Genomic DNA, 26,885 nt, shown 5'->3' with positions numbered 1-26,885 from the left:
ACATCCCAGGCAATGAAGAATCCCTTTAGTCTGATCTCTTCAGGTACCCGTTGCTCCTCTTCTCACCCCACCCAGCACCTGTTGTTCCTCCACTCTTTGGGAGAGGCCCAAAGGAAGGGAACAAGGAAGGTATCTCAACTCCACCAGCAGCAGTTATGTCCTAATACATTACTGGTAAACATTCCCATGTAGTATCTGGGTAACAGCAACTCCCTCACAGCAGTGTAAGAGCATCATCATATTTAGGCATGAAAGAGAGGCTATTCAACTGACATTACTATCAAAAGGGCAAAGCAAGCCAGCTGGGTGGCTGTGGGTGGGGGGGGGAGGGGGGGAAGAGAGAATGGGACAAAAACAAAACCCCACTATCCTCCCATTAACTTTCAGTTTTATAAATATTAGCTAAAAAATTTCAAATAGAATTTTCAAGTTGACCATTTATCTGTAAGTGAAGGAAGGGCCTTTGACACATCTAAAATTCAACTATATAATCACAATTAATTATTCAGGGATGATCTCTTCTTAAATTAAGATTAGCTATTTATCCTAAATCTCCCATTTGTTTATAAAATCTTACTACAGTTCCCCAAGTTGCTACCACACTGGTCACTAGTTTATTTTCCATAAAAAGAGCAGCAAGAAAATGTTAACAGGCTACAACTGCTAATAGGTTGCTTTAGATGCACCAAGTATTTTTCTTAAACAAGAGAGGGAGAGAAGAAATCTTTTAGGAAAAGAAATTGGCACCCCTCATAGCTACTGAGCACGGCGGCTCTGGCATCAAAAAGACACCCACCTCCATCTGTGGCTGGCCAGGAAATTGTAACGCCCATTCTATCAAGCACAGACCTTGCCAGAATGATCCACACGTTCATGACCACCAGGCTTGATTGCAACTCTAATACTGATGCTGTGAAGAATGTGGGAAATTTCTGTAATACATACGTTTACTAAGAAGTATGACAGTTTCCCTACTCACTTTTATATTGTTACCTACTAGGACTGAATTGGTTAATTTCTTTCCTAGTTTGTGGAACTCTTTGCCAGAGGACCTTGTGAAGGCCAAGACTATAACGGGGTTCAAAAAAGAACTAGATAAGTTCATGGAAGACAGGTGAATCAACGGCTTTTAGCCAGGATGGGCAGGGATGGTGTCCCTAGCCTCTGTTTGTCAGAAGCTGGGAATGGGCGACAGGGGATGGATCACTTGATGATTCCCTGTTCTGGTCATTCCCTCTAACAGTGGCCAATGCCAGGTGCCCCTGAAGACAGAATACTGGGTTAGATGGACCTTTGATCTGACCCAGTATGGCCACTTTTATGTTATGTTCTTATCTTTCCTGGGGCCTGGTACCAGGGCAGTAGGCACATCAATTAGTATGAACTGAATTGTCAAGAATTGTCAACATTTGGAGTAACTCTAGCAAGACAAAGGAAGATCAATGACTAGAAATTAACTTTTAACAACTGACAGCCAAAGGAGGGAGAACATGGGAAAACAGCTTGCCTGAAGACTGGAGGTGTATGCAGTGGGAGAGGCAGAATCCTGGATGCTTTGTCCATATTGGCAGAATTACCTGAATCTCTTGTTCAGGCATACTAGCTTTGCTTTCACTTTCTAAATGAGGGACCCCAACCATACCGTATTCCAGTTGACTAACAAAGCTGGGGCCACGTCCAGACTAGGGTATTAAAATCTATTTTAGATACGCAACTTCAGCTACATGAACAACATAGCTGAAGTCGAATTTCTAAAATCGAGGTACTCACCCGTCTGGACGGCGCGGCATCGATGTCCGCGGCTCTCTGTGTCGATTCCGGAACTCCGTTTGGGTTGATGGAGTTCCGGAATCGATGTAAGCGCGCTCGGGGATCAATATATCGCGTCTAGATTAGACGCGATATATCGATCCCCGAGCAATCGATTTTAACCCGCCGATGCCGCGGGTTAGTCTGAACGTGGGCTGGGTTGTTTTGCAAATGCTGTCCTGCAAACATCTGCTGGCTGCATGACTCCCAGGAGGAGTAAGTCTCCAAGAGGTATCTAAACTTATTGGGACTTGTTAGAGAAGCAGCAAGAAACAGAGGTGCTAAAGTCAGTAACCCAGCCTCAGGATAGCGGAGCTGCAGGGCTCAACTTTTTTTTTTTTTTTTTTTTTTTTTACAAAGTGTAGGCCTACCACTAAACAAGAAAGACTGTATACAGGTCAGAGGCTAAGCATGCCCTGTGGATTCATGATGGAAGCCACACAGCCTAGATAGAGCTGAAATGGCTGCATTAGCCATTCTACTCAGCAACACATCACCACTCTACAATGCTGGTTCCCCTTTCAATGTCTCTATTCCAATATTCAGAACCTTCCCTGAGACTGACCCTAACTACCTGAGAGTAAGGAGACCATCTTCACAGACCTGGACCCAGACTGTGCAACTCCAGAGTGATCAAGCAACCAAACACTTTCAGAATTAAATGTAAAATTAGTCTCTTCAACTTGCTTTCCCTTAGTAATTAGCACGTCCCAATGTTTGCACTGATCGTGCACTTCTACATTGTTTAAATAAAAAGGGGGGGAGTCCACAGACACTACCATGATCAAGAATATGCAAATGTCTAGACAGATTCTTCTTGAGCCTTAGGTATTTTACAAGAAATATGGAACAAACAAAGGGAACACTAACTTGTAAGAAAGGTAAGATTATTTTATTTCAAACACCTCTCATCTTGAGAATCCGTAGCAATAAGTGGACAAAAATTGTATGAGTAAGAGAAGCATTTGAAAAAAAGAGGAGTTACCAGACACCCTTTAGCTAAATAACTAAACATTTTACCCAGCAACAGAAACAAAAAGGACAAAGGGCATTAGATCCCCACCAGCAATGTCTTTATAGAAGCTTAGTTCCACCACTGACACAAGCTACTGGAAACGGGGATATGCAGAGATCTCTACTCTGAGGGCTTATCTACATTTAAAAAACTGCATTTTGGAACACCTGCAGTGCTTCAGGGAACTATGCCAGGGAACTATGCCAACAGGAGGGGTTCTCCTGTTGGTGCAGATACTCCACCTCCCCAAGAAGCTGTACCTAAGTCAATGGGAGAATTCTATAGAGGGGTTAGGTCAGTTTAACTGTGTCACTTAGGAGTGGGGATTTTTCACACTCGTGAGCGACAGTTGTACCAATCTAATTTCCTAGTGTAGACCAGACCTGAATCATACATGGGGACTCCGTCTTTCCCATCAGCTCTCAAATTTGAGAGTCTTCTTCACGTACCCTGCCCCAACTGCTGGAGAGCTTCCTGGCTGCTTCCAGGCAGGCAAGAAGGAAAAGGTCTCTTAGAGCGATTCTGCTTCCTTCTCAAACTGCTTTTTCGGTCCTCCTAACCAATGACTGAGGCCTGGTCTACAGTAGGAATTTACTTTGGTATAGCTATGTCTCTCAGGAGCATGAGAAATCCACATTACAGAAAAATAGTTATACAGAACTAAGCCCCAGACAGCACTAGGTTGATGGAAGAATTCTTCTGTAGACCTAGGCAGTCTCTCAGAGAGATGGATTACCTACCCGTTAGCATAGGTTAGTGTCAACAGTGACGAGCTACAGTGGTGCAGTTACAGTGTAGAAAACCCTAACCAGTGCATATCTCTGCTACTTTTCACAGATTTCTCAAGCAATAGCATGAAACTGACGTTTGTGACCGTTTCAGTGCTGCTCAGAATTCTAAACTAAGAATATCAGCAAAAGCAGTGGAACTATCTGCAAACTTCAGCAGATATCATTTCATTGGTTTACCCATTGCAGCAAAATCTAAGGGTTTTTTGTGCATTATATTTCTAAATCTTATGATTAAGAAGGCCTAACCTTATGATTATGCAGATGCAAAATTGTCTTTCCCATGTGTGCAAAATAAATGATTAAGAGGCATGATATAGATCTCTGTTATCTTAATGGGATGCCAACGCTAAAGTTCAGTTATTGCCAATGCATCCGTTCAGTCAAATGGTTAACAATATTGTCACATTTAAATTTGCATCAGGGAAATCAATTAAGAGTTAAAGCCCACTCCACATTTCGACTCAGAAGGATTAGATTTTTAACAGTAAATGTCAGTAAACAATTTCACTGTACACATACAACAAAAAGTATTTCATCAATATTCACAATTTATGGATAGGCAAAGCGGGAAAAACGCTGCTTGAGAACTTAGATATATTTAAGGATATTTACTGGATATTTGTATATTTTCATGTGATGTTGACAATTTTTATTTTAACAGTTATAAAGATTTAACTTTGAATTTCAACATCTGTCATTAAATAAATTGTTTTAGCCCTCCCATAATTGCCCACAACTGAAAATTTAAATCACTAAAAACAGAAAAAAATGCTTAAAATAAATACTGATATTATCTGTCAAAATTATACAAAAATAAAAATAGAATTCTGCAAAACTTACCCATATTTAGAGTTAACTTTTTGCAGATTGGAGATGAAGAGATGCACTGCCTCCACACTGCCAGAATCTACTATTCGGAAGTGACAACACCTCCAAGCACCTAGTATGCTTTGCAGGATGCACTGCCAAGTTCTCGCCTTTCCTCCCGCCCCATCAGCTTTGACAATACAACTAAGCATTCAGCATAAAAAAAATATGCCTCATAGTGAAGAGTGAAGTACACATATTGAGACCTTTCTTCATTTCTCATTAAATAAGTACCAAGCAGTACTGAACCAAGGATAGAAGAAACACAAAGCAGACACTAGGCCTCAGAGAAAATAAACACTTCCTCTTTAAGGCAGTGTCTTAGGGATTCATCTGACAGAGAATATCTCCTCTACAAGGAAACTAAGTGGCTATCAATGAAAATAAATTAATGAACAATTCTTGATTGATTTGTTCCTCCTCCCACCTTTTTTTTTTTAACCAAGAACAAAGGCTATTGTCTACACTAGAGACCCTACAGCAGCACAGCTGTGCCACTGTAAGACCCCCTCATGTAGACACTAAGAAGATGGGAGAGAGCTCTCCCAGTGACATAATTAAACCACCCCCAACAAGCAGCAGTAGCTATGTCACCAGAAGAAAAAACACTACCACTTACGTTGGCTAAATTTGTCGCTGGGATGGTGTGGGAGGGGGTGTCCCACTCCCCTGAGCGGCATAAATTTTGCCAGCATAAGTGGTAGTGTAGACATAGCCAAAAATTCCAATATACAGCAGAAGGAGACATTAACTGTGAATAAAGGGGAAGAAAGTCCTTTCTAAAATATTTTAGGAGAGGGTGAGAAAAAACAAAACATTAACTGCTGTCATGTAAGAAATCCTATTGTGACTAGTAAGAAAATTTGAGATTAGAATATTTTATACCATTGTTAAAACAGAGTTAGGTTAATTGTACGGATCAGAACTGGAAGTTTTTTAGTCAGTTATAAAACACAATTACAATCCAAAATAAAATTTCAGAGTTGAGATTAAACTTAAATTGAAATCCAAACCTCTTAAAGTATGGAAAGGCATAATTAAGGCATACAAGTAACCACAGCTCTTCCCCAGTAGGGTAACAGCCTCTCATCTTCCCCTCCATGCTTACATTCTAAAATGACTTTTGGTAAAGCAATTTTTCTAATAGCATGAAGAAGTTTACTGCTAGAAGCTGTGTTCATCTTACATACGAAAAAGTCCTGCTGATATAGTGACCACTACATTAACATCCTCCCAACCAAGGCCTAGGGGGAGGGTAAAATAAAACGAAATACCTGGAGGAATTTTTAAATGGAAGGCTATGCTCAGTTTGTGGGTGATTTATTAAAACGTTCACCAAAGAACACTGAAATCTATTGTAAAACCAAACAGATGTCAGATACTTTGCATTGCTTTGTCACCACACTAATGTTTGAACTTATTCAAGTGTTGTAATTGTCTGATCTATACTGAAGAGGAATGCACTAGCTTTATATTTAAATGACCCTCATCTAACTGGTGGCCCTGGGAATCCGAGATAGTGGGGAATACTGCTTTCAGTTATGTCATATGTCTAGCTAGGAACTTGTAAAGATGTCGCTCTGCGGATAGCATAAAAAGGCTAAATTTGCCCAACCACCTAAAAGAAAGATTTACCACTTAAAATCTGTATTTAAATGACTGGCTCGAGACTTCTACCAATTCATTTTGGATACTTCTGTTCCAGCCATGAAATAGGATTAAGAAGAGTATAAGAAATGGATTAGTAAATTCCTATGTCAGAGCAACATCTGTTTTTTTCAGACAGAGGGAAACCAGCAAGAGCCAGATATGGTCTGCAATACCAGCGCACATGAAAATAGGCTTCCAGAACCTGAAAATCATGTGCACTTCATTAGTAAAATTTCCATCCTAGGTTGGCTATATCTATCTATTGCAATGAAATAGCAAGGCATAATTGTTTTAAAGGAATTGTGTGTGTGTGTCTGTGTCTATGTCTGTGTCTGTGTCTAAAATATATATTGCAAGCAGTCAACCCAGATAGCTAATTCCCTGGGATAATTCCTCAAGTCTGAAGATGTTCTCAAACACTATATATGATATGATATATTTCACCTTTTGAGACTAAATAGTGCAACATGTACCTGTCTGATCAGAAAGAAAGACTGTACTGTCTCTATCATGTTCTGGAACTAAACCCCGTGAAGAAAAAAGCTGATTTCCTGATAGAATTAAGTACAGTGTTACAAACATTAATTATTGTTTTTATACAGCTGAGACTAACCAAACTGAAGAAAATCTGGCAAAAAGGTACCAAGGCACTGTTGCTTCTTTGGACCAGGCTTTTATAAACTATCCAGACATAGCTTCAACCTGCAGACCTAAGTGGAAGTGAACAGCCATTACTGAATACCTACAGAGATGCTAGAAAAAAAGAAGAAAAAAAAAAGAAAAGAAAAGAAAGAAGGCATTTTCTACAAGTTTTATTAATTTAGATGTTGAGTATAAATCTTAAAGTTGAGAGTAACAAAAGATTTCCATGTAGACACAACAGTCTGGGATTGTTTTTAAAAAATAAAATTGTAATAGCAGTAAGAGCAAATCCCCCCAAAAGTAGGTCAGAGTCTCCAAAATAAAAGTTAGCTGAGCATACAGGCAACCAGAAATGCAAAGAAGTTGTTATAATTCTCTAAGAGACGTAGACAGAAACTTACAGGGACGGAGCAGATTTATAAGCTTTTGAGAATGTCCTCTAAACTCCTTAGAAGTATTGCTTTTTCAAAAGTTGGGTTTAATATTAATTATCCCTCAAGCTTCCTAGCATGCTAGTAATGCTGCCCGTAGCATTCCTGGCAAAGTATGTCAATTTCCTTCTGTACTTGCCAATCCTGGTGCTAGGAGTGCTAATCCTACAGATCTAGCAACGGTTCCTATTTTCTTCATTTTGACCAAAATGTCAGTCTAACCTAATTCTGCTCGAGACAACTGTTCCTGAACCTCTGGGGAGAAGCCTGAACTCCTGCTAGTATGATCTGAAGACTGTCCAGTAGATTCAGACATTCAAAACTGCCTGATGAACAGTAGCTTTTAGAGCAGTCTAAGTCTAACAAACGCCCAAAAGGACTGCTTACATGACTTCAGCAAGAGGCACACTACCCAGAAGCATTCTTACTTCGTAAGTGGATGGGAAGGATCCCAACCATCATAGCGGAACAAACCAATATTGAAAGCTGAGGCTCCACTGGTTATGATAAATTTTGGTATGAATGACATTTGCTTCAGGCGACACTTGAAAGATTTTCCAAGATCTCAGGGACTTTGTAAGAGCTGGAAGAAAACAAAGTGCAAGAGATTTTTGATATCTTTCCTGTCCTATCAAAATCAAAACAAAAACAAAAAAAACCACCAGGAGATACTGTAGGTAGGTTGTTAGTCATGCAAGTACTGTAGAGTAGAGTTTTGGTTTCATTGACCATTGAGCCTCTTATATATGGCTTCCATTTCAGTAGAAGGCAAACTAAACTTCTGAGTGACAGACTAGCTAAACTAGTCAGGAAGGTGTTAAACAGAGCAAAATACACAAAACACAAGTGTCTCAAGGTATCATTGTGTCAGTTCAGATGCACAGGACCTGAAATGTTTACAGACTGATGTTAGGGTCAGTTACAGACCACCAGATCAGAATAGAGAACAGGACAAACATCTCTTTCAAGTTCTGTAACGGTATAAAGAAAAACTAATGTACATTATCATGGAGGATTTCAACCTGGGGTACACATGCTAGAGTTTTCATGCTGCTACTCCTTTGAGTTGCTTAAAAAGTTAACAAGTTAGTAAACCCAACTCAGGGTAATTCTTCATTAGACTTCACTGTGATAGAGAATGATGAACTAAATACAAAATTATAAAGTAGCAATAGCCAGCGATCACAACCTAACTACATTTATGTGCCAACAGAATATAGTCTGAATCAGTATTTTCTATACTTGGCAGTTTGAAAAGGCCAATTTCCTGATGCTGAAAGGAATTGTGAATAAAAGTTTAAATAAAACAATGTGCATGATAATAGGAAGTTGTATAAATCCACAATTCCAGTGTCACTAAAGAAGGCTTCTTTGGTTAAAAAGAGAAGTGGAAGGACTAGAACTTTCACTCAAGAGTTTTAGTAGCCACTGAGATTGATGACCAATGGAAACAATCAATGGGTGTGGGGGGACGGGGGAAACAGAGAAGGAACCAATATTACGAAAACCAAGAGTGCTAACAAGAACACCGACTTTTAAAACTCATCGGTGCCTCTAGGAATTCTTATTTTATTGAGAAATTGAAGCAGTACAAAAAGCTCCTGGCCAATTACATCCTTCAAAAGCCACCAACACTTCCTAATCATGCTTCTGGTGATTGCTTCATTATTTACAGAGTCCCCAATACCAAACTATCCTTTCAAAACAAAGTATTGTTTCACAGGAATCTGAGCTCCTCTTCTTAAACAATGCTTTTAAATACCCAAAGGCGTTAAGGTAAAGCTCAATTCTCAACAGCTACAAATAAAACTGGGATGGTTTGACCATGTGACTTAATGCTTTATAAAGTCAAAACTACTGAGTGTAGTTAAGAGGATTTCACCTGACATATGTTCTTTACACATCGGTTTTAAGCCAAATGACTTGCACTAGGAACATTGCTAAACATTACAATTCATTTTGCTGGTCTCAGTTGTGATTAGTTTCTCTTCATTTTAAGTGAAAGTGTAATGCGGTATTATAACAATATTGTCTCAGTCTCCTGAGCAGTCAGTAAGAAGTAGAGCAAAATCCACCAACTGATAAAAGCAAATGCAAAGAGTTGTCTACAGTGACAGTGGACACGGTACCCAAACAAAAGTGATCTTTTAAGAGCTCACACTGTTCTTCATATTTGGCTCAATGAACATTAAAAGGTTTCCTTTCATCTAGGATATTAACTACGAGATGAGGTTTAGCAGCCATAGGACCAAAATCTTGGTTTTAGGCTACAATTTCCTCCCTACAACCACTTATTTAAAATACACTAGCAGACTTTTTACTTCATCTTTTGACCTCAGTTTCCACTGATTTAAAGATATTAACTTTGTGACATAAAGAACAACACTACTTTAAACTGACAGGAAACACTGCTTTGACTAAAATGAAGTGATTTTAAAATAGGCAGAGACATAAGAGCAATTATAAATTTAACACTTCAAATTTAAGTCAATCGAAGGATCAACCAGCTACCATCTCTGTAATCAGCAAATATTTTTCGGCCCACAACTCAATGCCATTTTTAATAAGATGAGTATTAAGGATCCTCTTGTTTTAGAAACACAGGATACTTTACACTTAGTAGACATTTTTATTTAATTATTTCTAAAAGGAAAAAACAGTGATCAGTTTTTAGAAGTCCTGCTGGAAAAAATGCAAATGGATACTTAGTAAGTTTTCATCAAGCTGCTGAAATGGTGGTCCCACAAAGTTATTCAAGAACCTTGGCTCAAATGTTAAGTCAGTTGCTATTCATCCTAGTGGGATATCCAGACAAATTGCTACTCAGACACTGGGTCTTATAAGATGATAGTGCTGATGGTGAGGAAGAGTAATATAGGAGGCACCTAAGGAAAACTGCCCATTTAAATGCTCATTAGCGGATCCAACCAACCAACCAAGATGATAAAGGATTTTCCCTTCAGTCTGGATACCATCTGTTTCTCTCCTACACAGAAAAGGATGTTAACAGTTCTCTCATTCTAGATTATCATTCATTTTCTACTTGACCTTTTTATATGAAACAGCAGCAAAGACTGCACACACTTAGAAGTCTGTCCTCCTTGCTGGCACTTCATCAAAAGTTATTCTGAAGCTGAATATCTCCTGTTGTAATTCCTTGTGAAAGCACTATGCGCTTAAAAAAAGCAAAACACCCAGAAGAGATCATCCCAACGTTTAAAAAAATAAGAGTTGGGAAGAAGAGGTAGATATATTTCATAAGGAATGTGGAGCTGACTGGCAGGCAGCTGAACAGAGAAAGAATCCAGAGGTGGTGGTCTTAGACTATGGCCCTTCAAAAAAGTAAAAGGAAGTGAGATTAAATGTTATTTACCTGAAGATACTATCTTTGCCAGTTCCTTACTCCTGGGTCTTGGAGCCTTACGAAAAGTTTGTCATTCATGCACTAAACTCTAGAATGTGATTCTTGAGTGCAGTGGCAGAGTATGACCAAAACCCAATGTCATGGTTTGGCTTGCCATCACTTCCCATGCCCTCTGAACATTTCTTCTTTATTACAGTCAGCAGAGGAGCTCTCACTAGAGACTGTGCTTCTTCAGCCATTACTCCAGCTTGTCAGAGTTCCAGGTGAACTCGGTTATTTTTTAACTGTCTTTTATCATCCCTTCTAGTCAAGTCTCAAACAGCTATACTAAACAGAGGCCAAAGCTTTTGAGTTCATAACGGTCGTGTTTTGACACCTATTCTCCCCCTCAATACACAATACAGAAACATTTTTATTGTTTTCCACCTAACTTCTTGTTTCAGGGTGTTCCTCCTCCCACACACACACACACACACACACACACACACACACACACCAGGTTGTGGTTTTGTTTTGGGTTTTCTTTTTGGCATTTTCCTCATGAGATGCATTTTCTTTTGGATATTTCAACATCAGTCCCATCCCAGAGGTCAAGTGCAGGGCAAAAGCAAGGGAGTAGTGAGCTGCCACTCACAGTAGATTGTGCAAGTGTTCAAACTACAATCGCATATACTCCGCTGAGCTCAGATTCCCATCAGGGGGCCTCAAATGCCCTACTTGGCTTCTTGGACTGGAGGCGGGAAGGGAAAAGGGAAGGGAAAAGAGTGTGGTCCTCTCCCAAGTGTTCCCCCTCACAGTAAATTATGCTGATCTTCATGATATGATCCTTCCCTTCATGCTTTGATCAGCAGTGAAATAGCTGATGCGGACATATCACTGGGCATCAGAGTCAAGATGAATACAAGAACAGACCTCTCAGTGCTGTTGTTTCAGGCTCAGACAGATATCACTGCATTATTTAGTCTTCAAAACAGGAACTGAGTAAATTTTCACAGCCACAGTCACAAAACACTTTTCCCTATGAAAGCTTAGATCTGGGAGAACAAAGTGGCAGCTCAAAAGAGGCGGTGAAATACAACACTGCTATATACTCCCCTTACTCCTAATTAAAGCCTGACCTGTTCTCTGTACACCAGTATCAGGTATGCTATTCGGTTCAGCACCTATTTAAGCTCAGTAACTATCAAAGCATTTGGCACAAAAATTCCTGGATGGTCCAGTATACGAGTAACTTCTCTTCTTTTGCAAGTACTGTGTAGCATTAAAAAAAAAAAAAAAAAGGAAGACTGCTTAGAACAGGGGTCAGCATGGTGTGCTGAGTCTTCATTTATTCACTCTGATTTAAGGTTTCGCGTGCCAGTAATACATGTGAACGTTTTTAGAAGGTCTCTTTGTATAAAAGTCTATAACATATAATTAAACTATTGTTGTATGTGTAAGCAGAGTCAGGATAAGCTCTACCCTGACATCTGGTGGAAAGAATTTCAGAGAGTGTATTTGCATAGGCACTCCTACCCCATCCCAGGATGCCGAGCTGTGGGACTGCTTTGTGACAGAAATGACTCAACCTCAGTTGGGTGGTACTTGCTAGACAAGGGACATGGGTTCCAAAACACAGTGAATTGAGAGAGGCTGGGGACAGGTATCTGTGCCTGGTGGTGCAGTCTCCTTGTGGAACCAGAAGCACCAGTTCCACCCCCTCCTCTCTCCACTGTGGAATGTCAGAGTTGATTTTTTATTCCCTTAAGAATTAGATACAGGTTACTGAGCTGAACTCACTTTGGGCTAATGGTGCACTAGCACTGGGGCTCCCCTACTATGAGCTGAGATCACTAAGAGTTGAAATCACTAAAGAGCTGAAATTACTGAGCACTGTGCTAACTGGTGGGGGAGCCTGAAGCTATACTGCGGAACAGAGCAGCTGGCGGAGTGGAGCAGTTTGTGGGGACGGCTGGAGCGGATCATGGGACAGCTGGTGGAGCAGAGCGGAGTAGCTGTGGGACAGGGTAGAGCGGCCCACAGAGCGAGCAGAGCCAAGCAGTTTGCAGGGACAACTGAAGCAGCTCACGGGACAGCTGGTTGAGCAGAGCAGCTGATGGAGCGGAGCAGTTTGTGAGGACAGCTGGAGGAGCAGAGTGGAGCGGCTAGTAAAGCAGAGCAGTTCGTGGAGAAGGCGGAAGCAGAACCCATGGAGAGGCAGGGCAGTTGGCCCCAGACCACGTAAGGTGCCCTTTTCTACCCAGACTGGGGGGAGGGACCTCTGCAGATAGACTCTCGAACTTTGGGGCTGCACTGACCCAGGACAGAGACTTTTGGATTGTGGGACTTTTGGGACTGTGGGTGATTTGGGGGTTGCTGGACTCAAGAGCCCAGGGAAAAAAGGACACAGCCCAATTCCCTGGGGTGGGTTTTTGCTCAAGGTTTGGTCTAGGAACTCTAGTTGAGGTATTTTCCCAATTTAGTGCTTGTTGTTTATCTCATGTAATTAAACCTTTTCTGCTACACCGAGACTCTGTGCTTGCGAGAGGGGAAGCATTGCCTCTTTGAGGCGCCAAGGGGTGTGTGTAAGATTTTCCCAGGTCACTGGGTGGGGGCTCGAGCTGGTTTGGCATTGTGTTATTGAAACGGAACCCCTGGATACTGAACCCGGCCCTTGTTGCTGCCAGCTCAGAGGGGCAGAAGGGTTACATGTTTTAAAATGTTTCAGAAGCTTAGTTTAAAATTAAATTAAAATGCAGAACTCCCCGGACTGGTGGCCAGGACCTGGGCAGTGTGAGTGCCACTGAAAATCAGCTTGCGTGCCGCCTTTGGCACACATGCCATAGGTTGCCTACCCCTGATTTAGAAGCTTCAAACCTTATCACCCAATGCACTAGAGAAAGGGGGAGAGAGAGAGAGAGAGAGAGAGATCGATCAGCAAAACCTCCAAGCCCTGCTTGAGGCACCCAAGGGAGATTTTTTTGTAAGTCAGCATACAGCGAGGCTGAAAAGTTTCAAAGGCCAAAGCTCTGAAACTGACACATCAGGACTCAGTTCCAGTAAAGCCCACATCAGCACAGACCTCCCTTCCACGCCCCCATAATCCCAATTGTCTAACTGACACACTGAAATGCCCAGCATTAACACGGAGTTCAAGGACTCCGTTATGCATCTGCTTAGACACTTGGAGTCTGTGGTAGAAACTAAATATAACCGAATGAAGCACAGCCTTCTTACAAGAGGCTCACACATCAAGGAATCCTAATTTCAGCCTCCTGCATTCTCAAGCTTGGAGTGCAAAAGAGAACAAACAATTCAGGTCTCACTGGATGTTCCAGTGGAGAGTTAGGCTCTCTACATGCAGTCAGAATCCCTTTTTTGCCTCCATTGATGTTCACAGGTTGTTTTTTTTTGCGGTGGGGGGGGGGGGGAGAATTCAGCATAAAAAGCTCAGCCCCAACATGCCAGTCCCTCTTACACTGATGCTTCACAAACCACTTTCAAGGCTCCCCCTTGAATAGGGCCAGGTTGAAGATAGTAACTCACCCTATTTGGACTTAAATGAATCGGAGGATCCTGATGTTAAATACATCCCTACCTGTAGGGGAACAGAGACCTTGACTTTACAAGGGAGGACCTCATCCTCCACTAAACCTCTCCCCAAATTCTTACCAAAGTTGCCCAAGATAATTGTTGACGCCAACATAATAATCTATAAGGGCCATAAATGAGGGACCCAGGAATCCCTATGAAATATTAATTGTGCCCTTACACCCATTTTGAATCAGGTGGTGAGAAAGTGTGACTGACTTCTCCCACATTTGCCTCAGTCCTGAAGGCAGACAGAGGGGAGAGAAATAAAGCCTACGTGGCCAAAAGTCAGGCTGAGCTTTTAAGAAAACCCCTATCCTGGTCAGTTCTCTCATTCTCAAAGGCACACGCCTGGCTCATCTTGAGGAATGGGCAATATTGGATACTATATATGGTGACAATGGACACACCCTCACCACTGAATGCTCAAAGGTCTGCAAGCACTTGGGTCCCTAGAAAAGTTCCAGAGAAACTGGGTATCCACCTTAGATCAGAAAAAGGCTGTTTGGGGAGCATGTAGTGTTTTTACAAGAGGAAGACAAACACAGCATTGAATTTTCTAAGGCCTGCATCTCACCCCAGAGGTCCTTCCTTCCAGAGCAGGATACGATAGGTTTTGCATCAACTGGCTTCCAGCATTTACTGAGCCTTTAGTCAACACCATTACCTGGACCTTATTCTCAGCAGCAGACTATAAGCCTTTTACTCCTGATAGTCCTCACTCAACTCAGACACACAGACCTTAGGTTTCAGAAAGCCATCCTGACTGCATGCATTTCACTCCCCTCTCCCCGACCATATCTCCCTCTCAACACAAAAACAAACAAACAAACCACAATGTTTTTGTGTTTATCAATGCCAGGAAGAATTGGTGCAGAGAAATCCAATCTGGCCTGGCAAAGAGAAATCAAGGCAGTGCCACCAGGTGAAAGACAAAAGGGGATTTACTTTAGATATTAGAGCTCAGGAAACTGCATCAAGTATCTAGTCAAAAAAGTTCAAGGTCATTCCCCAAAGAACCATCACCCCTCTTCTGGATATAAGAGAATGACTGTGCATCCTCTGGACTTTGAAGATGCTTACAAGCATATAGAGATACTTCCTAAAACAGTAGGATTTGCTGTAAGGAGAACAGCACTGCCAGTTATGTCTTGCCTTTTAAGGTGGCTTAAGCTCTGCATTTTTTTTTTATTAGATGCACTCTTATCCTGTGTAGATACTTGGACAATAGAGGAATTGGAGACAACACTCTGGTGAATGCTGAAACATCAATCTGTCTCCGCTGGGGTGCTGGAGTTGTTAGAATTCAAGACCGACTGCTGGGATTCTGGTAGTTATTGATAGGGCTCCATGTCTGTCAGAGGCTGAGGAAGTCATGGGATTCTGTGACTTTCTGCAACCACCATAACATCTGCAGTGGCCAGTGTGGCTGGCCCTGGGGCCAGCTCATCAGGTAGCCCCAGACACAGCCACACCAGTGGCTACTGGAGCTGTCATGGGACCAGCCGCACCAGTAGCTGCTCAGGTGGCCCCAGGCAGCCAGCCCTGGATACTGCCCAAGCAGCAGCCGGTGTGCCTGGACCTGGGGACTGCCTAAGTTGGCCCCAGGGCACATCCTCCCCCTCTCAACCCTAGCAGCATCTCTCTCAGCAACAGCTCCCTCCAGAGACCTCCCAGAGTAGCGGCCCCCTCAGCTAAAATTTAGTCAGGGATTTTTATAGTACAAGTCATGGTCAGGTCACGGGCTTTTATTAAAAATACCCATGACTAAATCGTAGCCTTAATTATTGGAATACAAAGCCTTCCAAGTAGTTTTTATGGCAGATCACTATTAAAAGGTTTTGAAGTGGACTTTGAGGTCCTAATGGAAGAAAACAGTACAAGGACTTTCACACCACATCTGGCTAACAGACTCTAAGCCTCGTTAGCATGGTAGGAGACAAGAGGCAATATTTAATTTGAAATCCATTCTTAACACACCTCTCGTCCAGACTGTAGTGATGACAGATTTGTCCATCATGAGAGGAACTATGAATACAGAACGCCACACACTGAGAACATGGTCTATCCAGAAACAGTAGTTGCACATCAGATGTCCTGAAAATGCAAGCAGTCTAAGAACCTTTAGAGACTTACTATTACAAAAGGTGGTCCTGGTTCAAGTAAACAGACAGAGAGACATCAAGTCGCATCTCTTGGCAGCCCTGCAGGCACAGGAAAGAGCTTCATTTTATAAGATGTTCCAAGCTGCCACATACATGGCAGAGAAGATCATCATGCAATTGATATTACCGATTCTTACTGGTGGTCCATAGATAAGAAAGAGTCAGCACAGCTTTGACTAGTCAGGGATACCAGAGATGAGTTTCTTTACTACTCATTGCTATCAGTTGTCAATCATCTCACGGCATGAAGGAGACCACATTAGCAAAGAATGTCTTCACCTATATATTTCCTTTCCACCGGTCCAACTCACAGCATAGATCCTAAAATACTCAGCAGATAAAAGAAAACCTCAGTGACTGTATACTGACAGGCCCAGACAGATTTTCAACTGTTACAGACAGCTAAAGGCAATCCCATCAACCTGAGAATGTGGACTCAGATCCCTCAACTAGGGTATTAGCCCAGCCCAGGGACTCTCTCTATGACAAGATAGAGATCATTAAGCATAAAGGGGAGAGATAGCTCAGTGGTTTGAGCATTGACCTGCTAAACCCAGGGTTTTGAGCTCAATCCTTGAGGGGCCATTTAGGGATCTGGGGCAAAAATCAGTACTTGGTCCCACTAGTGAAGGCAGGGGATTGGACTCCATGACCTTCAAGGTCCCTTCCAGTTCTAGGAGATAGGTATATCATCATACGTTAATTTTCAAAAGTGTTTAAATAACTTGGAAGCCTAAATTCTCTCACTGATTTTCAGTGGCACTTAGGTACTTTTGAAAATGTTACCCGCCAACTCCAAGACTACTGCCATTTTCAAGGTCATCTTCCATATGAACCTGTAACACCAAAAAGAGAAGGTTTGCAGGGAGATACGATCAGGCCCAAGGGGACTCCTACTTCAGGGGTTCTCAACCTTTTTCTTTCTGAACACCCTACCCTAATATGCTATAAAAACTCCAAGGCCCAGCTGTGCCACAAACAACTGTTTTTCTGCATATAAAAGCCAGGGCAAGCATTAGGGAGGTAGCAAGCAGGGCAATTGCCCAAGGCCCATGACACAGGGAGCCCTGTGAAGCTAAATTGCATAGGCTTCAGCCCCATGTGATGGGGCTTTGGCTTTCTGATCTAGGACCCAGCAAGTCTAATGCCAGCCCTGCTTGCCAGACCCCCTGAAACCTGCTCACAGCCCCCAGGACCCAGGTTGAGAACGACTGCTCTACTTGGCTCACAAAGACTGCTGGTTCTCTACCTGCAATCCCAACTGAAAGTCTAACTGCATCTTAGTTCGACGGCTATTACAGATTAACCAGACATAGACCAACACTTTAACAACCCCGGCCATCCAGTTAATACACGGATTGACATTTTTGTTGTTTTTAAACAAAAACTTCCTATGCCATCAGATTATTAATGTGATCCTGACAAAGTTGATGAAAGTTTATATTGCTCCATTCAGTCCCTCAAACTCAGGTTTCTTCTATGAAGGTCAGTTTTCTGGTGATAGAAACTTTAGGGTCTTAGTTTCTCTCAATCAGAGCTATTTACCAATTTACGTTATGCCAGATTATAGGATAAGAAAATGCTGCAGACTCATCCAAAAGACTCTCCAGAGGTAGTGTTGGAAATACACATTAACTCGTGTTTTAAAAAAACAAAAAACAAAAAACCCAAAGTGGTACTTCTTCCATGCTTTGCCAACAAAGTAAGTTCTACCAATGTGAGACAACACTCATAGAAGATCGAGTGGATATCCAAAAATGCATGTTCTCTTATCTCAGGTTCCCTTCACTGGAGTCCAAATACATGCATGGCCTTTATGGAGTGGTCTTCCTCAGGGCATCATATGAACCACTGAGCTTCTTCTGTTTCACTTCCCTTTGAGGGAGCTCAGATGCACTACTTGACCCTGTGGATAGGTCTAGGCCAGAATTAAACACACAAAGGTTAGCGAAAGTTGGCTAACTTGAGCCAGCCACAGGCGTTTAATTGAGGTGTAGCCATAGTGTGTTAGGCTCCCCTTTTTTCCAACCCTACTCAAGAAAGGAAGTACTCTCTCAAGCCCACTAATCAGTGGTGCCAAAAAATGCTGTTACAGCATATTGTGCAGATCTTCATACCATGAACTTCCCGCATTTGCTACACACTCTGATAAGCAGGAAGTCAACAATGTTGATATTCCTGCTTGTAAGAGTGTGTAGCAAATGCAGGAAGTTCATGGTATGAAGATCTGCACAATATGCTGTAACAGCATTTTTTGTGAGAGGTATCCTCATTAGCACCTATGAGATGAATGGAATAATTTGCACACCTTAGAACTATTGTTTCAGGTTCTGCAAATACAGACAGATGTGACTTCATTCATTAGCCTTAAATGTGACCCAAGTGTATCTCAGTGACCATAACAGCAGAGAGAGACCTTTTGTTAAAGAGTTAGAGTGTGGAAAACAAGAAAAGAGAATGAAAGAGTTGCCTGTATTCTGTAGTGTTACATACCAGTTAAGCCCCGATAACCCTACTGTCTTGTCAATATTCTTTCCACACCCATCCTATTGATATTCCTAAGAGGACCATCTCTAAACAGATGTCTAATTGTACTTCACAGTGCAAGGATCCGGCTGGCCTGAAACTAGAAGGCCATTGTTAAGGCTCAGTGAGTTGACGCAAAACTGCCCCTTTGAATTGTTTCAAAGATGTTTCCACATAAATGTCTCTAAAGTTTAGCTGAATGGTCCTCTCAGTGCATTTAGAGCATTGTTGGCTTTGACTTCCAGAAGGGTATCTTGTTTCAAGCTCATTTTTCTTTTGAGATATCCCTCATGCTTACCATGCAGAAGTGAGAATCCTACAGAGACAATGGCCCTGATTTTCATGGCATGCTACTCTTACAGTGCTGCAGCTGCACCAGTATATTTGTGCTGCTGTAGCGTTTACTGACGACACTAAGAGCTTCTCTCATTGGTGTAGGTACTCCATTTCCCTGAGAGGCAGTACCTATGTTGACGGGAGAAGCCCTCCCATCAATGTAGCATTGCTACACCAGGAGTTTGGTCAGTATAACTGCATCACTTGAGGGGGGTGGATTTTCCACATCCCTGACTGACAGAGTTATACCAACACAAGTTTGCAGTGTAGACTGAGAAGCAATAATGAACAGCAGCCCTAACACTGGCAGATCCAGCCACTCAAGGATTCCCCCCTGCATAAGACAATCCTCAGGTGGGATAGAGCTGCTGTAGTGGCTATTGCCATAATTCCCAACAGAGAGGTATGGCTGGGGAAGAGGCACCACAGCCAGAGGCCCCTGAATCTGGCAGATCCCATTGTCAAAATGACCCCAACAGGATATGGGCAACCAGCAGGCTGCTCTAGTGTACACCAGAGACCAAGCTGGCACCTGACACCTCCAGGTGAATGTGGCTGGAAGTCACTTTTGCCTCCACTTCAAAATCCGTACCAAAAATAATTTGGCCAAGCTGGTGAATCTTATGTAAAGAGGGGAATGTTATTGTCCAATTCTGCTTCCCTGATACTGTTACAATGCCAGATTCCCACTTATCCACCCAACTGCCCCTCTGAATTTGTAGGCGTTTCCTTTCTCCTCTCCCCACACTATTTTCATTATAGGCATAATTTTGCTATTCTGTTGATAATCTTTAACTTATTCTTTCCCCTTAGAGCTTTGCCCCTTAGCCAAAGGAACAGAATAGAATGTTCAAAAAGCAGCATTTATACTTGCTAGAGAGTAGAGAACGGCTATCAGAAGAAGGTTTGGCTCACAAGCTACCCAGTTACTACTGCCTTCAAGGGTCAAACAAGGGGCACTAAGAAGCTGGAGTACTTCACGTGCTGCATTAAAAACTAAGTTATTTCTCTTAAAGTTTTAACTATTAGGATGTTACACTACTGCTTCATCTACATTTAAAAGTCAGATCAATATAGCTACATTGCTCAGAGTACGGGAAAATTTCACACTGTAAGTACTGTAGTTAGGTTGACCTAATCCCCAGTGAGACGTGGCTAGGTCGATGGAAGGATTCTTCTGTCAACCTAATTACCACCTCTCAGAGTTAGTTTAACTACAGGGATGGAAAAAACCCATCGATGCAGAAGCATCTACACTATCGTGCTACAGTGGCACAGCTGTGCCAATGGAATGTATACCTAGATGAAGTTATAAATATATTTATGTACAGTCACGGTAATCTGTCACCTGCAATATCATCTAGTTTTGAGTACCCTTAACTGGAGATGTTCAAGTTCTGGAAGAGGGGTAACCAAGAACTGTATTATAAGCATGATAAGTCTTCAGCTTAGAATTTAGAACATCTCTCACAACCAACTTCCCCTCCCTCTCCCACTCCCCTTCTCCCCCCAGTGGCATATACGTAACAGAACTAGCTCTTACATGGTTTTAAAGAAAGCCACAGAGAAAGTCAGACAACACCAAATGGATCCACAGAACAGAACTTCTCTGCAGTTTTCTTCTCACTCTTCCCGCCCCACCCCCAAATAACCTCTCATTTCAATTCTAGACCTCTGTTCAACAGGGACTGGCACTTACGATAAGTAGCATTTTAGCGATAGGAGAAATAACTTCAGGGCTCTCATGCCTGTCCCTCTACGTAACAGCCTACAGTAGTAACTCAAGGGGAAGAAACTGTTTTAAAGGATCAAGTCACTAATCAGATCAGCAAAGGACAGACTGATCCACCCAAAGTTGACCTAGGCTATCTCACCCACCCTCTGACTGGTCTCTTTCTGAGCACAAAAGTCTGACAAATTCAGCATGTGGCACCCTATACGTTCATTTCAATATGAGACCTCAAATACCAGGGTTTTGAAGCGGAGCCCGGAGCTAGAGCACAGACCAGTAGGTTTTATGCCCGGAGCTGGAGCAGAGCAATTAAAAAATTTGATTGCTCCAAATCCCTGTGGAATACAACAGAAAGCAACTCATCCATGTGAAATTTACTAATTCCTAGCACTCACTCCCCCAGGGATGAGCTGTTTCCAACTTCAAACACCCCAAATTACATCAAGCCTCTGTTTCCATTAGTAGAAAGTTATGCTGATCAACTCAAGTATCATCCAGATGCCAAACCAGTGCAACTGTTCAAACAAAGCATATGAATTTTATACAACAAACAGTTTCAGGTACTACATTTTTACCCCCCTCCCTCAGTCACACAAATTATAAAAACCACAAAAAAAGACTTTTAAAATGTGTCTTCCTCCACCCACTGAGTGATCTATACCAGACCCACACAAGCAATAAAGGAAAGAATGAAAACGATACAAAGTATTGTAAAATACAATAAACTAAACTAAGACAAGACCATTTCTCCCCCTCATCTTTCAATTAGAAGTAACACACCAATACTGGCCTCAATGAGTATGTCTACACTGTAGCTGGCAGCAAGACTACCAGCGCAGTAGACAGACTCATGCTATTATGGTTCAAACCTGCACACTAAAAACAGCAGTGTGGACACTGATGCACAGGCAGACACTCAAGCTAGCCCCTAAACTTGGACTCACCTGACCTCCTAGGTCTATCTCCACCAGTGCAACAAATGTCAACACTTAACACACTAGCTTAAGCCCCACTAGTGCAAGTCTGTTTATCCAAGCCAAGAGGCTTGCTCTCAGCTGTAGTGTAGACATACCCAGAAGGCACAATGACAATTTACATCAGCTACACTACTAAGTCTTTTCCATGTCCATATGTATATGAAAATAGTTACAGTTATTGTGAGAATCACAAGTTATAATTTTTAACTGTATTAGATTAATATAACTTTTGTATTACAAAAAAGCTGGAAAACTTCCTTCACTGACTGCATGTTCAAATGTGCAGATATAATAAAAGCATTCTCTAGTAGTCTGAACCTATGACTGGAAGTCAGAAGCACCTGAAGGGGGGGGAGGGAGAGTGAGGAGGAGGAGGCTGTTTATTTTCATAAGGTTAAAAAAAAAATGGACAACAGCTGAAATTGACAAGGCTATTTGTGCCATCTGTTTCTAAACTCGACACCCCAATGATTTAAGAAATGGCAGCATTGTGTGGCCTCCAGATGGGTATATAATAGAAATACCACAACTACATGCTTCAGGAGATGTAAAGACAGAGGCACTAGATGCAGTTATACATAACACACACATGTATTTAGAATGCCCAAATTCCTTTATCAGGCAAACTACTTCTGTCAGACTTACCCTCACCGTTTCATTTTTCATCTCTCTAAAACTAAGAATACTGCCCTACCTGACGGGAGAGTTGAGAGGATTTACTTGCTACTATCTATTAGGTGCTTTGAGAGTGAAGCACACTGAAGAGCTAAATATTATTCAATGTGCAGCATTCCAATTATAACAATAATCTTTTCATATATTTGTAATACCAGATTGTTCAAAATTAGAGGAACACACATATTACACTTACTTTTTCAAACACACAACTTATTATTTCTGTATCAAGTTTCTTTACAGACACTTCTCTACACCAAGGAACATATCCATGACAAGTTTTAAAATTATTGTGTTTTTGTTTTTGGTTTTTAAAAGCAAAGCATCAAAATAACAAGTGGTTAAGTTGTGAAGTACTATCTACCCACATATACCCTTGCTGCCTCCCTGTCTCCCACCCCGGACCAAGATAACTCAGGTAGAGTTTTACTAAGCTTCCTAATAAATGGGTTTGTTCTAAACAAGCATGATCCCTCAAACATGCAAAGTTTCACCCAAAAATGTAGCTTAAAGAAGTTGAAAAGCTCATGAAGTCACAGGCTTCGAATTAAATTCCTTCTTCAATTGCTATTCTGTAAATCAAAGCTGTGAAATCCTGTCCAACCTCTGAGGTTCAAATTCTAAATTTTATGGTTTAAATTACCTTGGATTGTGATGCAAACAATATTTAAGCACTATCCCTCTTCCCATCCCCCCCAAAAAGTTTTTTTCCCACCCATGTTGGATCAAGGCCAGATACTGCACGCACATACAAAAACACACTCTATATGTTGTATACCTGAAAGAAACAAAAACAATGGTAAATGGCCACTCATGTTCCACATTAATTTATAAACAGGATTCTAAGGGAGAGAAACATGAATGAGATAAGACAAGAAAGATGATAGGAACAACAGAAATGTTTAATTGCTACCGATTAGATAGAAAATACACAAAGTTCAATTTTATGAAGGAAACAGAAAAATATCACATTTCAAAGAAGTGTGTTAGCATTTACATTTGACACATGGAAACTTGAGCACTTTTGGTGATACAGTGGTCTATTTAAGTGGCTCTAAATTCAAGGTTTCAATAGGACTCAACAAACCTGCTCTGAACTGCATGAAACACAGCAGTTGCCTCTTCCCACTGCCTTGTGTCAAAATGTTTGACCCTATCTATTTTTTATGATGTTATGACTTGAGAATTATACCATATAATTTGTTCACAATGTGTGTTACTCCTACTAATCTTAGCAGGAGTTATGTAGTGCATGCAATGAGAATTTTTAAATTAAGTAGTTAGAATTCAGAAGGAAGTAGATCAATGATGCAGACGATATGAGCTAGTGCCAAATACAATGCAGCATGGATTTAAAACAGGCTAAGCTCTAAATTAATTTAGGTGAAATTCCATTAGAAATATTTGAGAAAAGGAAATAGTTTTGTGGTATGCAGTAATCAGTAGTACAAAGGGGAAAAAGTTACTGAAGACAAAACAATGCTATTAAGCACAAGTGCTAATACAAAGCATTGAGAGCTAGGATGAAAAGAGGTCAGAACACACAAGTTTCTTTATTTTTAATCTCCAAAGAGTCTTAACAAAAAGTAATCTACTTTTGCCAAGTTTTACCTAGATCAGAAAGTCTTTAATTAGTATTTAAATTTTTTTAAAAAGTCTCTAACCCATGTCCACACGCCAACCAAGCAGCAAGTTTCATTCACCAAGATATCATCATCTGAAGATATTCAGAGATTACAAAGCCAGAATGAGCCATTGCTATAATTTAGTCTGACCCCAGTACAGACCAGACCATAGAACTTTCCTTGATTTCTGTTTGAACTGGAGTATCTCTTTTAGAAGAGCACATCTATACACTATGCAGAAGCTTTAACTATTATGTCTCCAGCAACACACTGACTACTCCAAAAGGTGGCAGAAGCTTACAGTAGTGAGTTTAAGTCTTGTTATATCTAGTACCCAATAGAATTTAAAGGAACTTGCAAAGAAGATAGACAAGGAAGACTCAATTACAATAATGAAACTGACTTCTCCTTCTCTGCCAAACACCGTTAAATTCAAAATAAGGGGTAAAGAGTGTTCCAGGTAAGCTCTTCTATTTTTTGTGTAAGGAAGGAGAGTAGAAGCAGCTTTGATGATTTTACCACTCCCACTTGGGAAAGTGAATCGCTTACTTGTTTACCTTTTCCCGATCTACCCGATCATAGATTATCCTCTCAGTTGCAATAAAATCATTACATGTATAGCTGTGACTAGTTCCTATTGCTCGGTGTCCCAATTCCTGCACACCTTTATATCGCTGAGTGGCAAGTTATTGCTGTTTCCGTTTTCCTCCCAATACAAATCTACATTTATCTCAAGCCGGCTTGTGGACAACGGGAACAGACACAGGGGAGTGTGTGTGTGTGGGGGGGGTCTTCTAGTTGTTTTTCCGTCGGTCAAATTCAGACGGGGGGGGGAGGAAAAGGCCTCCTATTTAAACCCAGCGGTCCCTGCTCAGGGCAGATCTGAGTTATCTGGCCCCCACGTGGGAAGAGGAAGGAAGCGGAGCTACTCTAAGCACGGGCACCATCAGGGCTCTGAAGCACCAGGTAGATGAATGGAGATGCCCGCAGTCTCTTACCTTGTCCAACTCATCGTGCAGCTCGGCCAGGCTGGGCCGGATTAGCTTCTCGCCCAGCTCGGCGGCCGTGTGCCGGTAGTGGTCTATCCTGGGCACGGCGTCCATGGTGTTGTGGCCGAAGGTGCGCAGGTAGTAGGTGTTGGTGTGAGTATCATAGTAGTAGTGGTGATGCCCGCCGCCCCCGGAGTGGAGGCTACCCTCGCTCAGCACCGTGTCGCCCCCGTTCTGGAAGTTGACCCCGCCGCCCTCCAGGCCCCCGCCGTGCTCGGCCGGGCTCTCATCACCGGCCGATGGGTCCACAAAGTTCACCCGAAACCTGCCCTTGGCTTCCTCACTGCCCTTCGCCGCCGCGGCGCCCTGCCCGGCAGGTTTCTGGGGTTCGTCCGCCGCCGCCGCCCGGCCAGAGCCCTCTGCCACCAAGTCCACCTGGAAGCGGCTCTGGCTCGGACCCAGCGGTCTGCACAGCGCATCCCCGGCCGCTGCCGCCGGAGACAGCCCCGCTTCGGGCTCAGCGCCTGCAGCCGGCACATCCCCTTCGCGAGCCGGCAAACGTGACGTTTCCTCAGCGCCTCCCCCAGCCGCTATCGCCTGCTGCTGCTGCCGGCTGGAGCTAGACGGCGGCTGTTTCCCCTCCATCTCTCCAGCTCAGGCTGCAGCAAAGGAGCGACAGTCCCGGTTGCCTCTGAAACCCGAGCGGCGGCTCAGCTGCTTTAAATGTCCAACCACCAGCCGCGCTGCCCCCAGAGCACGCAACGCGCCGCGCCCGCCTCCCCTCTTCGCCTCTCCCCTCCCTCCGCCGCAGCGCCAGGTGATGATGCTGATGCTGCTACTGCCGAGGCGGCTCTTCTGTCTCGTCCGCCCGCAACAAGCCCCTGACCCCGGCGAGAGGGGCAGTAACCGCCGCTTTGCTGCGCGCTCCGCACCGGCACCCCGCGCGGGGCCAGCGACCCCCGTCCCCGACCAGGGTCCTGGCTGGGGAAACGCGCGGTGCCCGCTCCCCACGGAGCCGCCCTGACGCCGGCGAGCCCGACACCCGAGCAAGGGCCCCACGCGCGGCACTGACACCCCGAGCAGGAGGCGGAGCGGCGCTCGCTCAGATACCAGGCACTGACAGCGCCGCGCTGCGAGCAGCCGGCAGAGCGGGCCGGGCTCAGCCAATCGCTGCACCGCGCCGCGGCTCGGGGCTGGGTCTTTAAAGCGACACGAGGCCGGGCTGGCGGCGGAAGTGGCTCCTTTCCAGTCCCTTCCCTCGGGGGCTGCTGGCGGCCCGTTCACTGGGACTCGCTCGCCTTCGGCTCCAACGAGCCTGGCTCCGCTTCCCTTCCCGGAGCGGGTGCGGCAGCGGGGGGGCGCCGCCTGTCTCAGAGGCTCCTCCTGCACCGCCCTGCCGGCCGCGTTGCGGCGGGAGGAGACACCCCGCTCTGGGGCGGATGCTAGCGCCGCTACTGCTGCATCCGCCGCCGCCTCGGAGGGAGTGGGGAGGCTGCAGGCTGCGATCGCGCTGCCGCACCCTGGGCCTAGCGTCACGCTCGCCCGCTCCCCTGGTTTGAAAGTTATCAGCGCGCCGGCTCTGAGTCTGCAGCCTGCGGCGCGGTGGGAGATCTCGCGAGAAGAGCCGGAGGCGAAGCTCTTGGGGCGACGGGGAGGTGCGGGCTACCCGAGGCGGGAGGGGGCTGGAGGCGTTGGGGGGATGCTGAGCAGCAGGAGCTGGG

The 26,885-nt window shown here is 43.4% G+C and overlaps 1 protein-coding gene across 2 annotated transcripts in view; it reads right to left on the bottom strand.

Moving 5' to 3' along the window:
* SLC12A2 (solute carrier family 12 member 2) overlaps window positions 1–26,278 on the bottom strand; it is a 121,931-nt gene extending 95,653 nt beyond the window's left edge. The window contains exon 1 of one of the 2 annotated variants that reach the window (XM_050945618.1): window positions 25,174–26,278. In XM_050945618.1, coding sequence (XP_050801575.1) covers window positions 25,174–25,809 — 636 coding nt within the window. In that variant the 5' untranslated portion in view covers window positions 25,810–26,278. The remainder of the gene's footprint in view (window positions 1–25,173) is intronic. The other variant, XM_050945617.1, reaches the window with a different exon arrangement.
* Between the last annotated feature and the right edge of the window lie 607 nt (window positions 26,279–26,885).

Source organism: Gopherus flavomarginatus, chromosome 3 (genome assembly GCF_025201925.1).
Source record: "Gopherus flavomarginatus isolate rGopFla2 chromosome 3, rGopFla2.mat.asm, whole genome shotgun sequence".
Taxonomy (NCBI): domain Eukaryota; kingdom Metazoa; phylum Chordata; order Testudines; family Testudinidae; genus Gopherus; species Gopherus flavomarginatus.
This window is presented reverse-complemented; position numbering and strand designations above follow the sequence as displayed.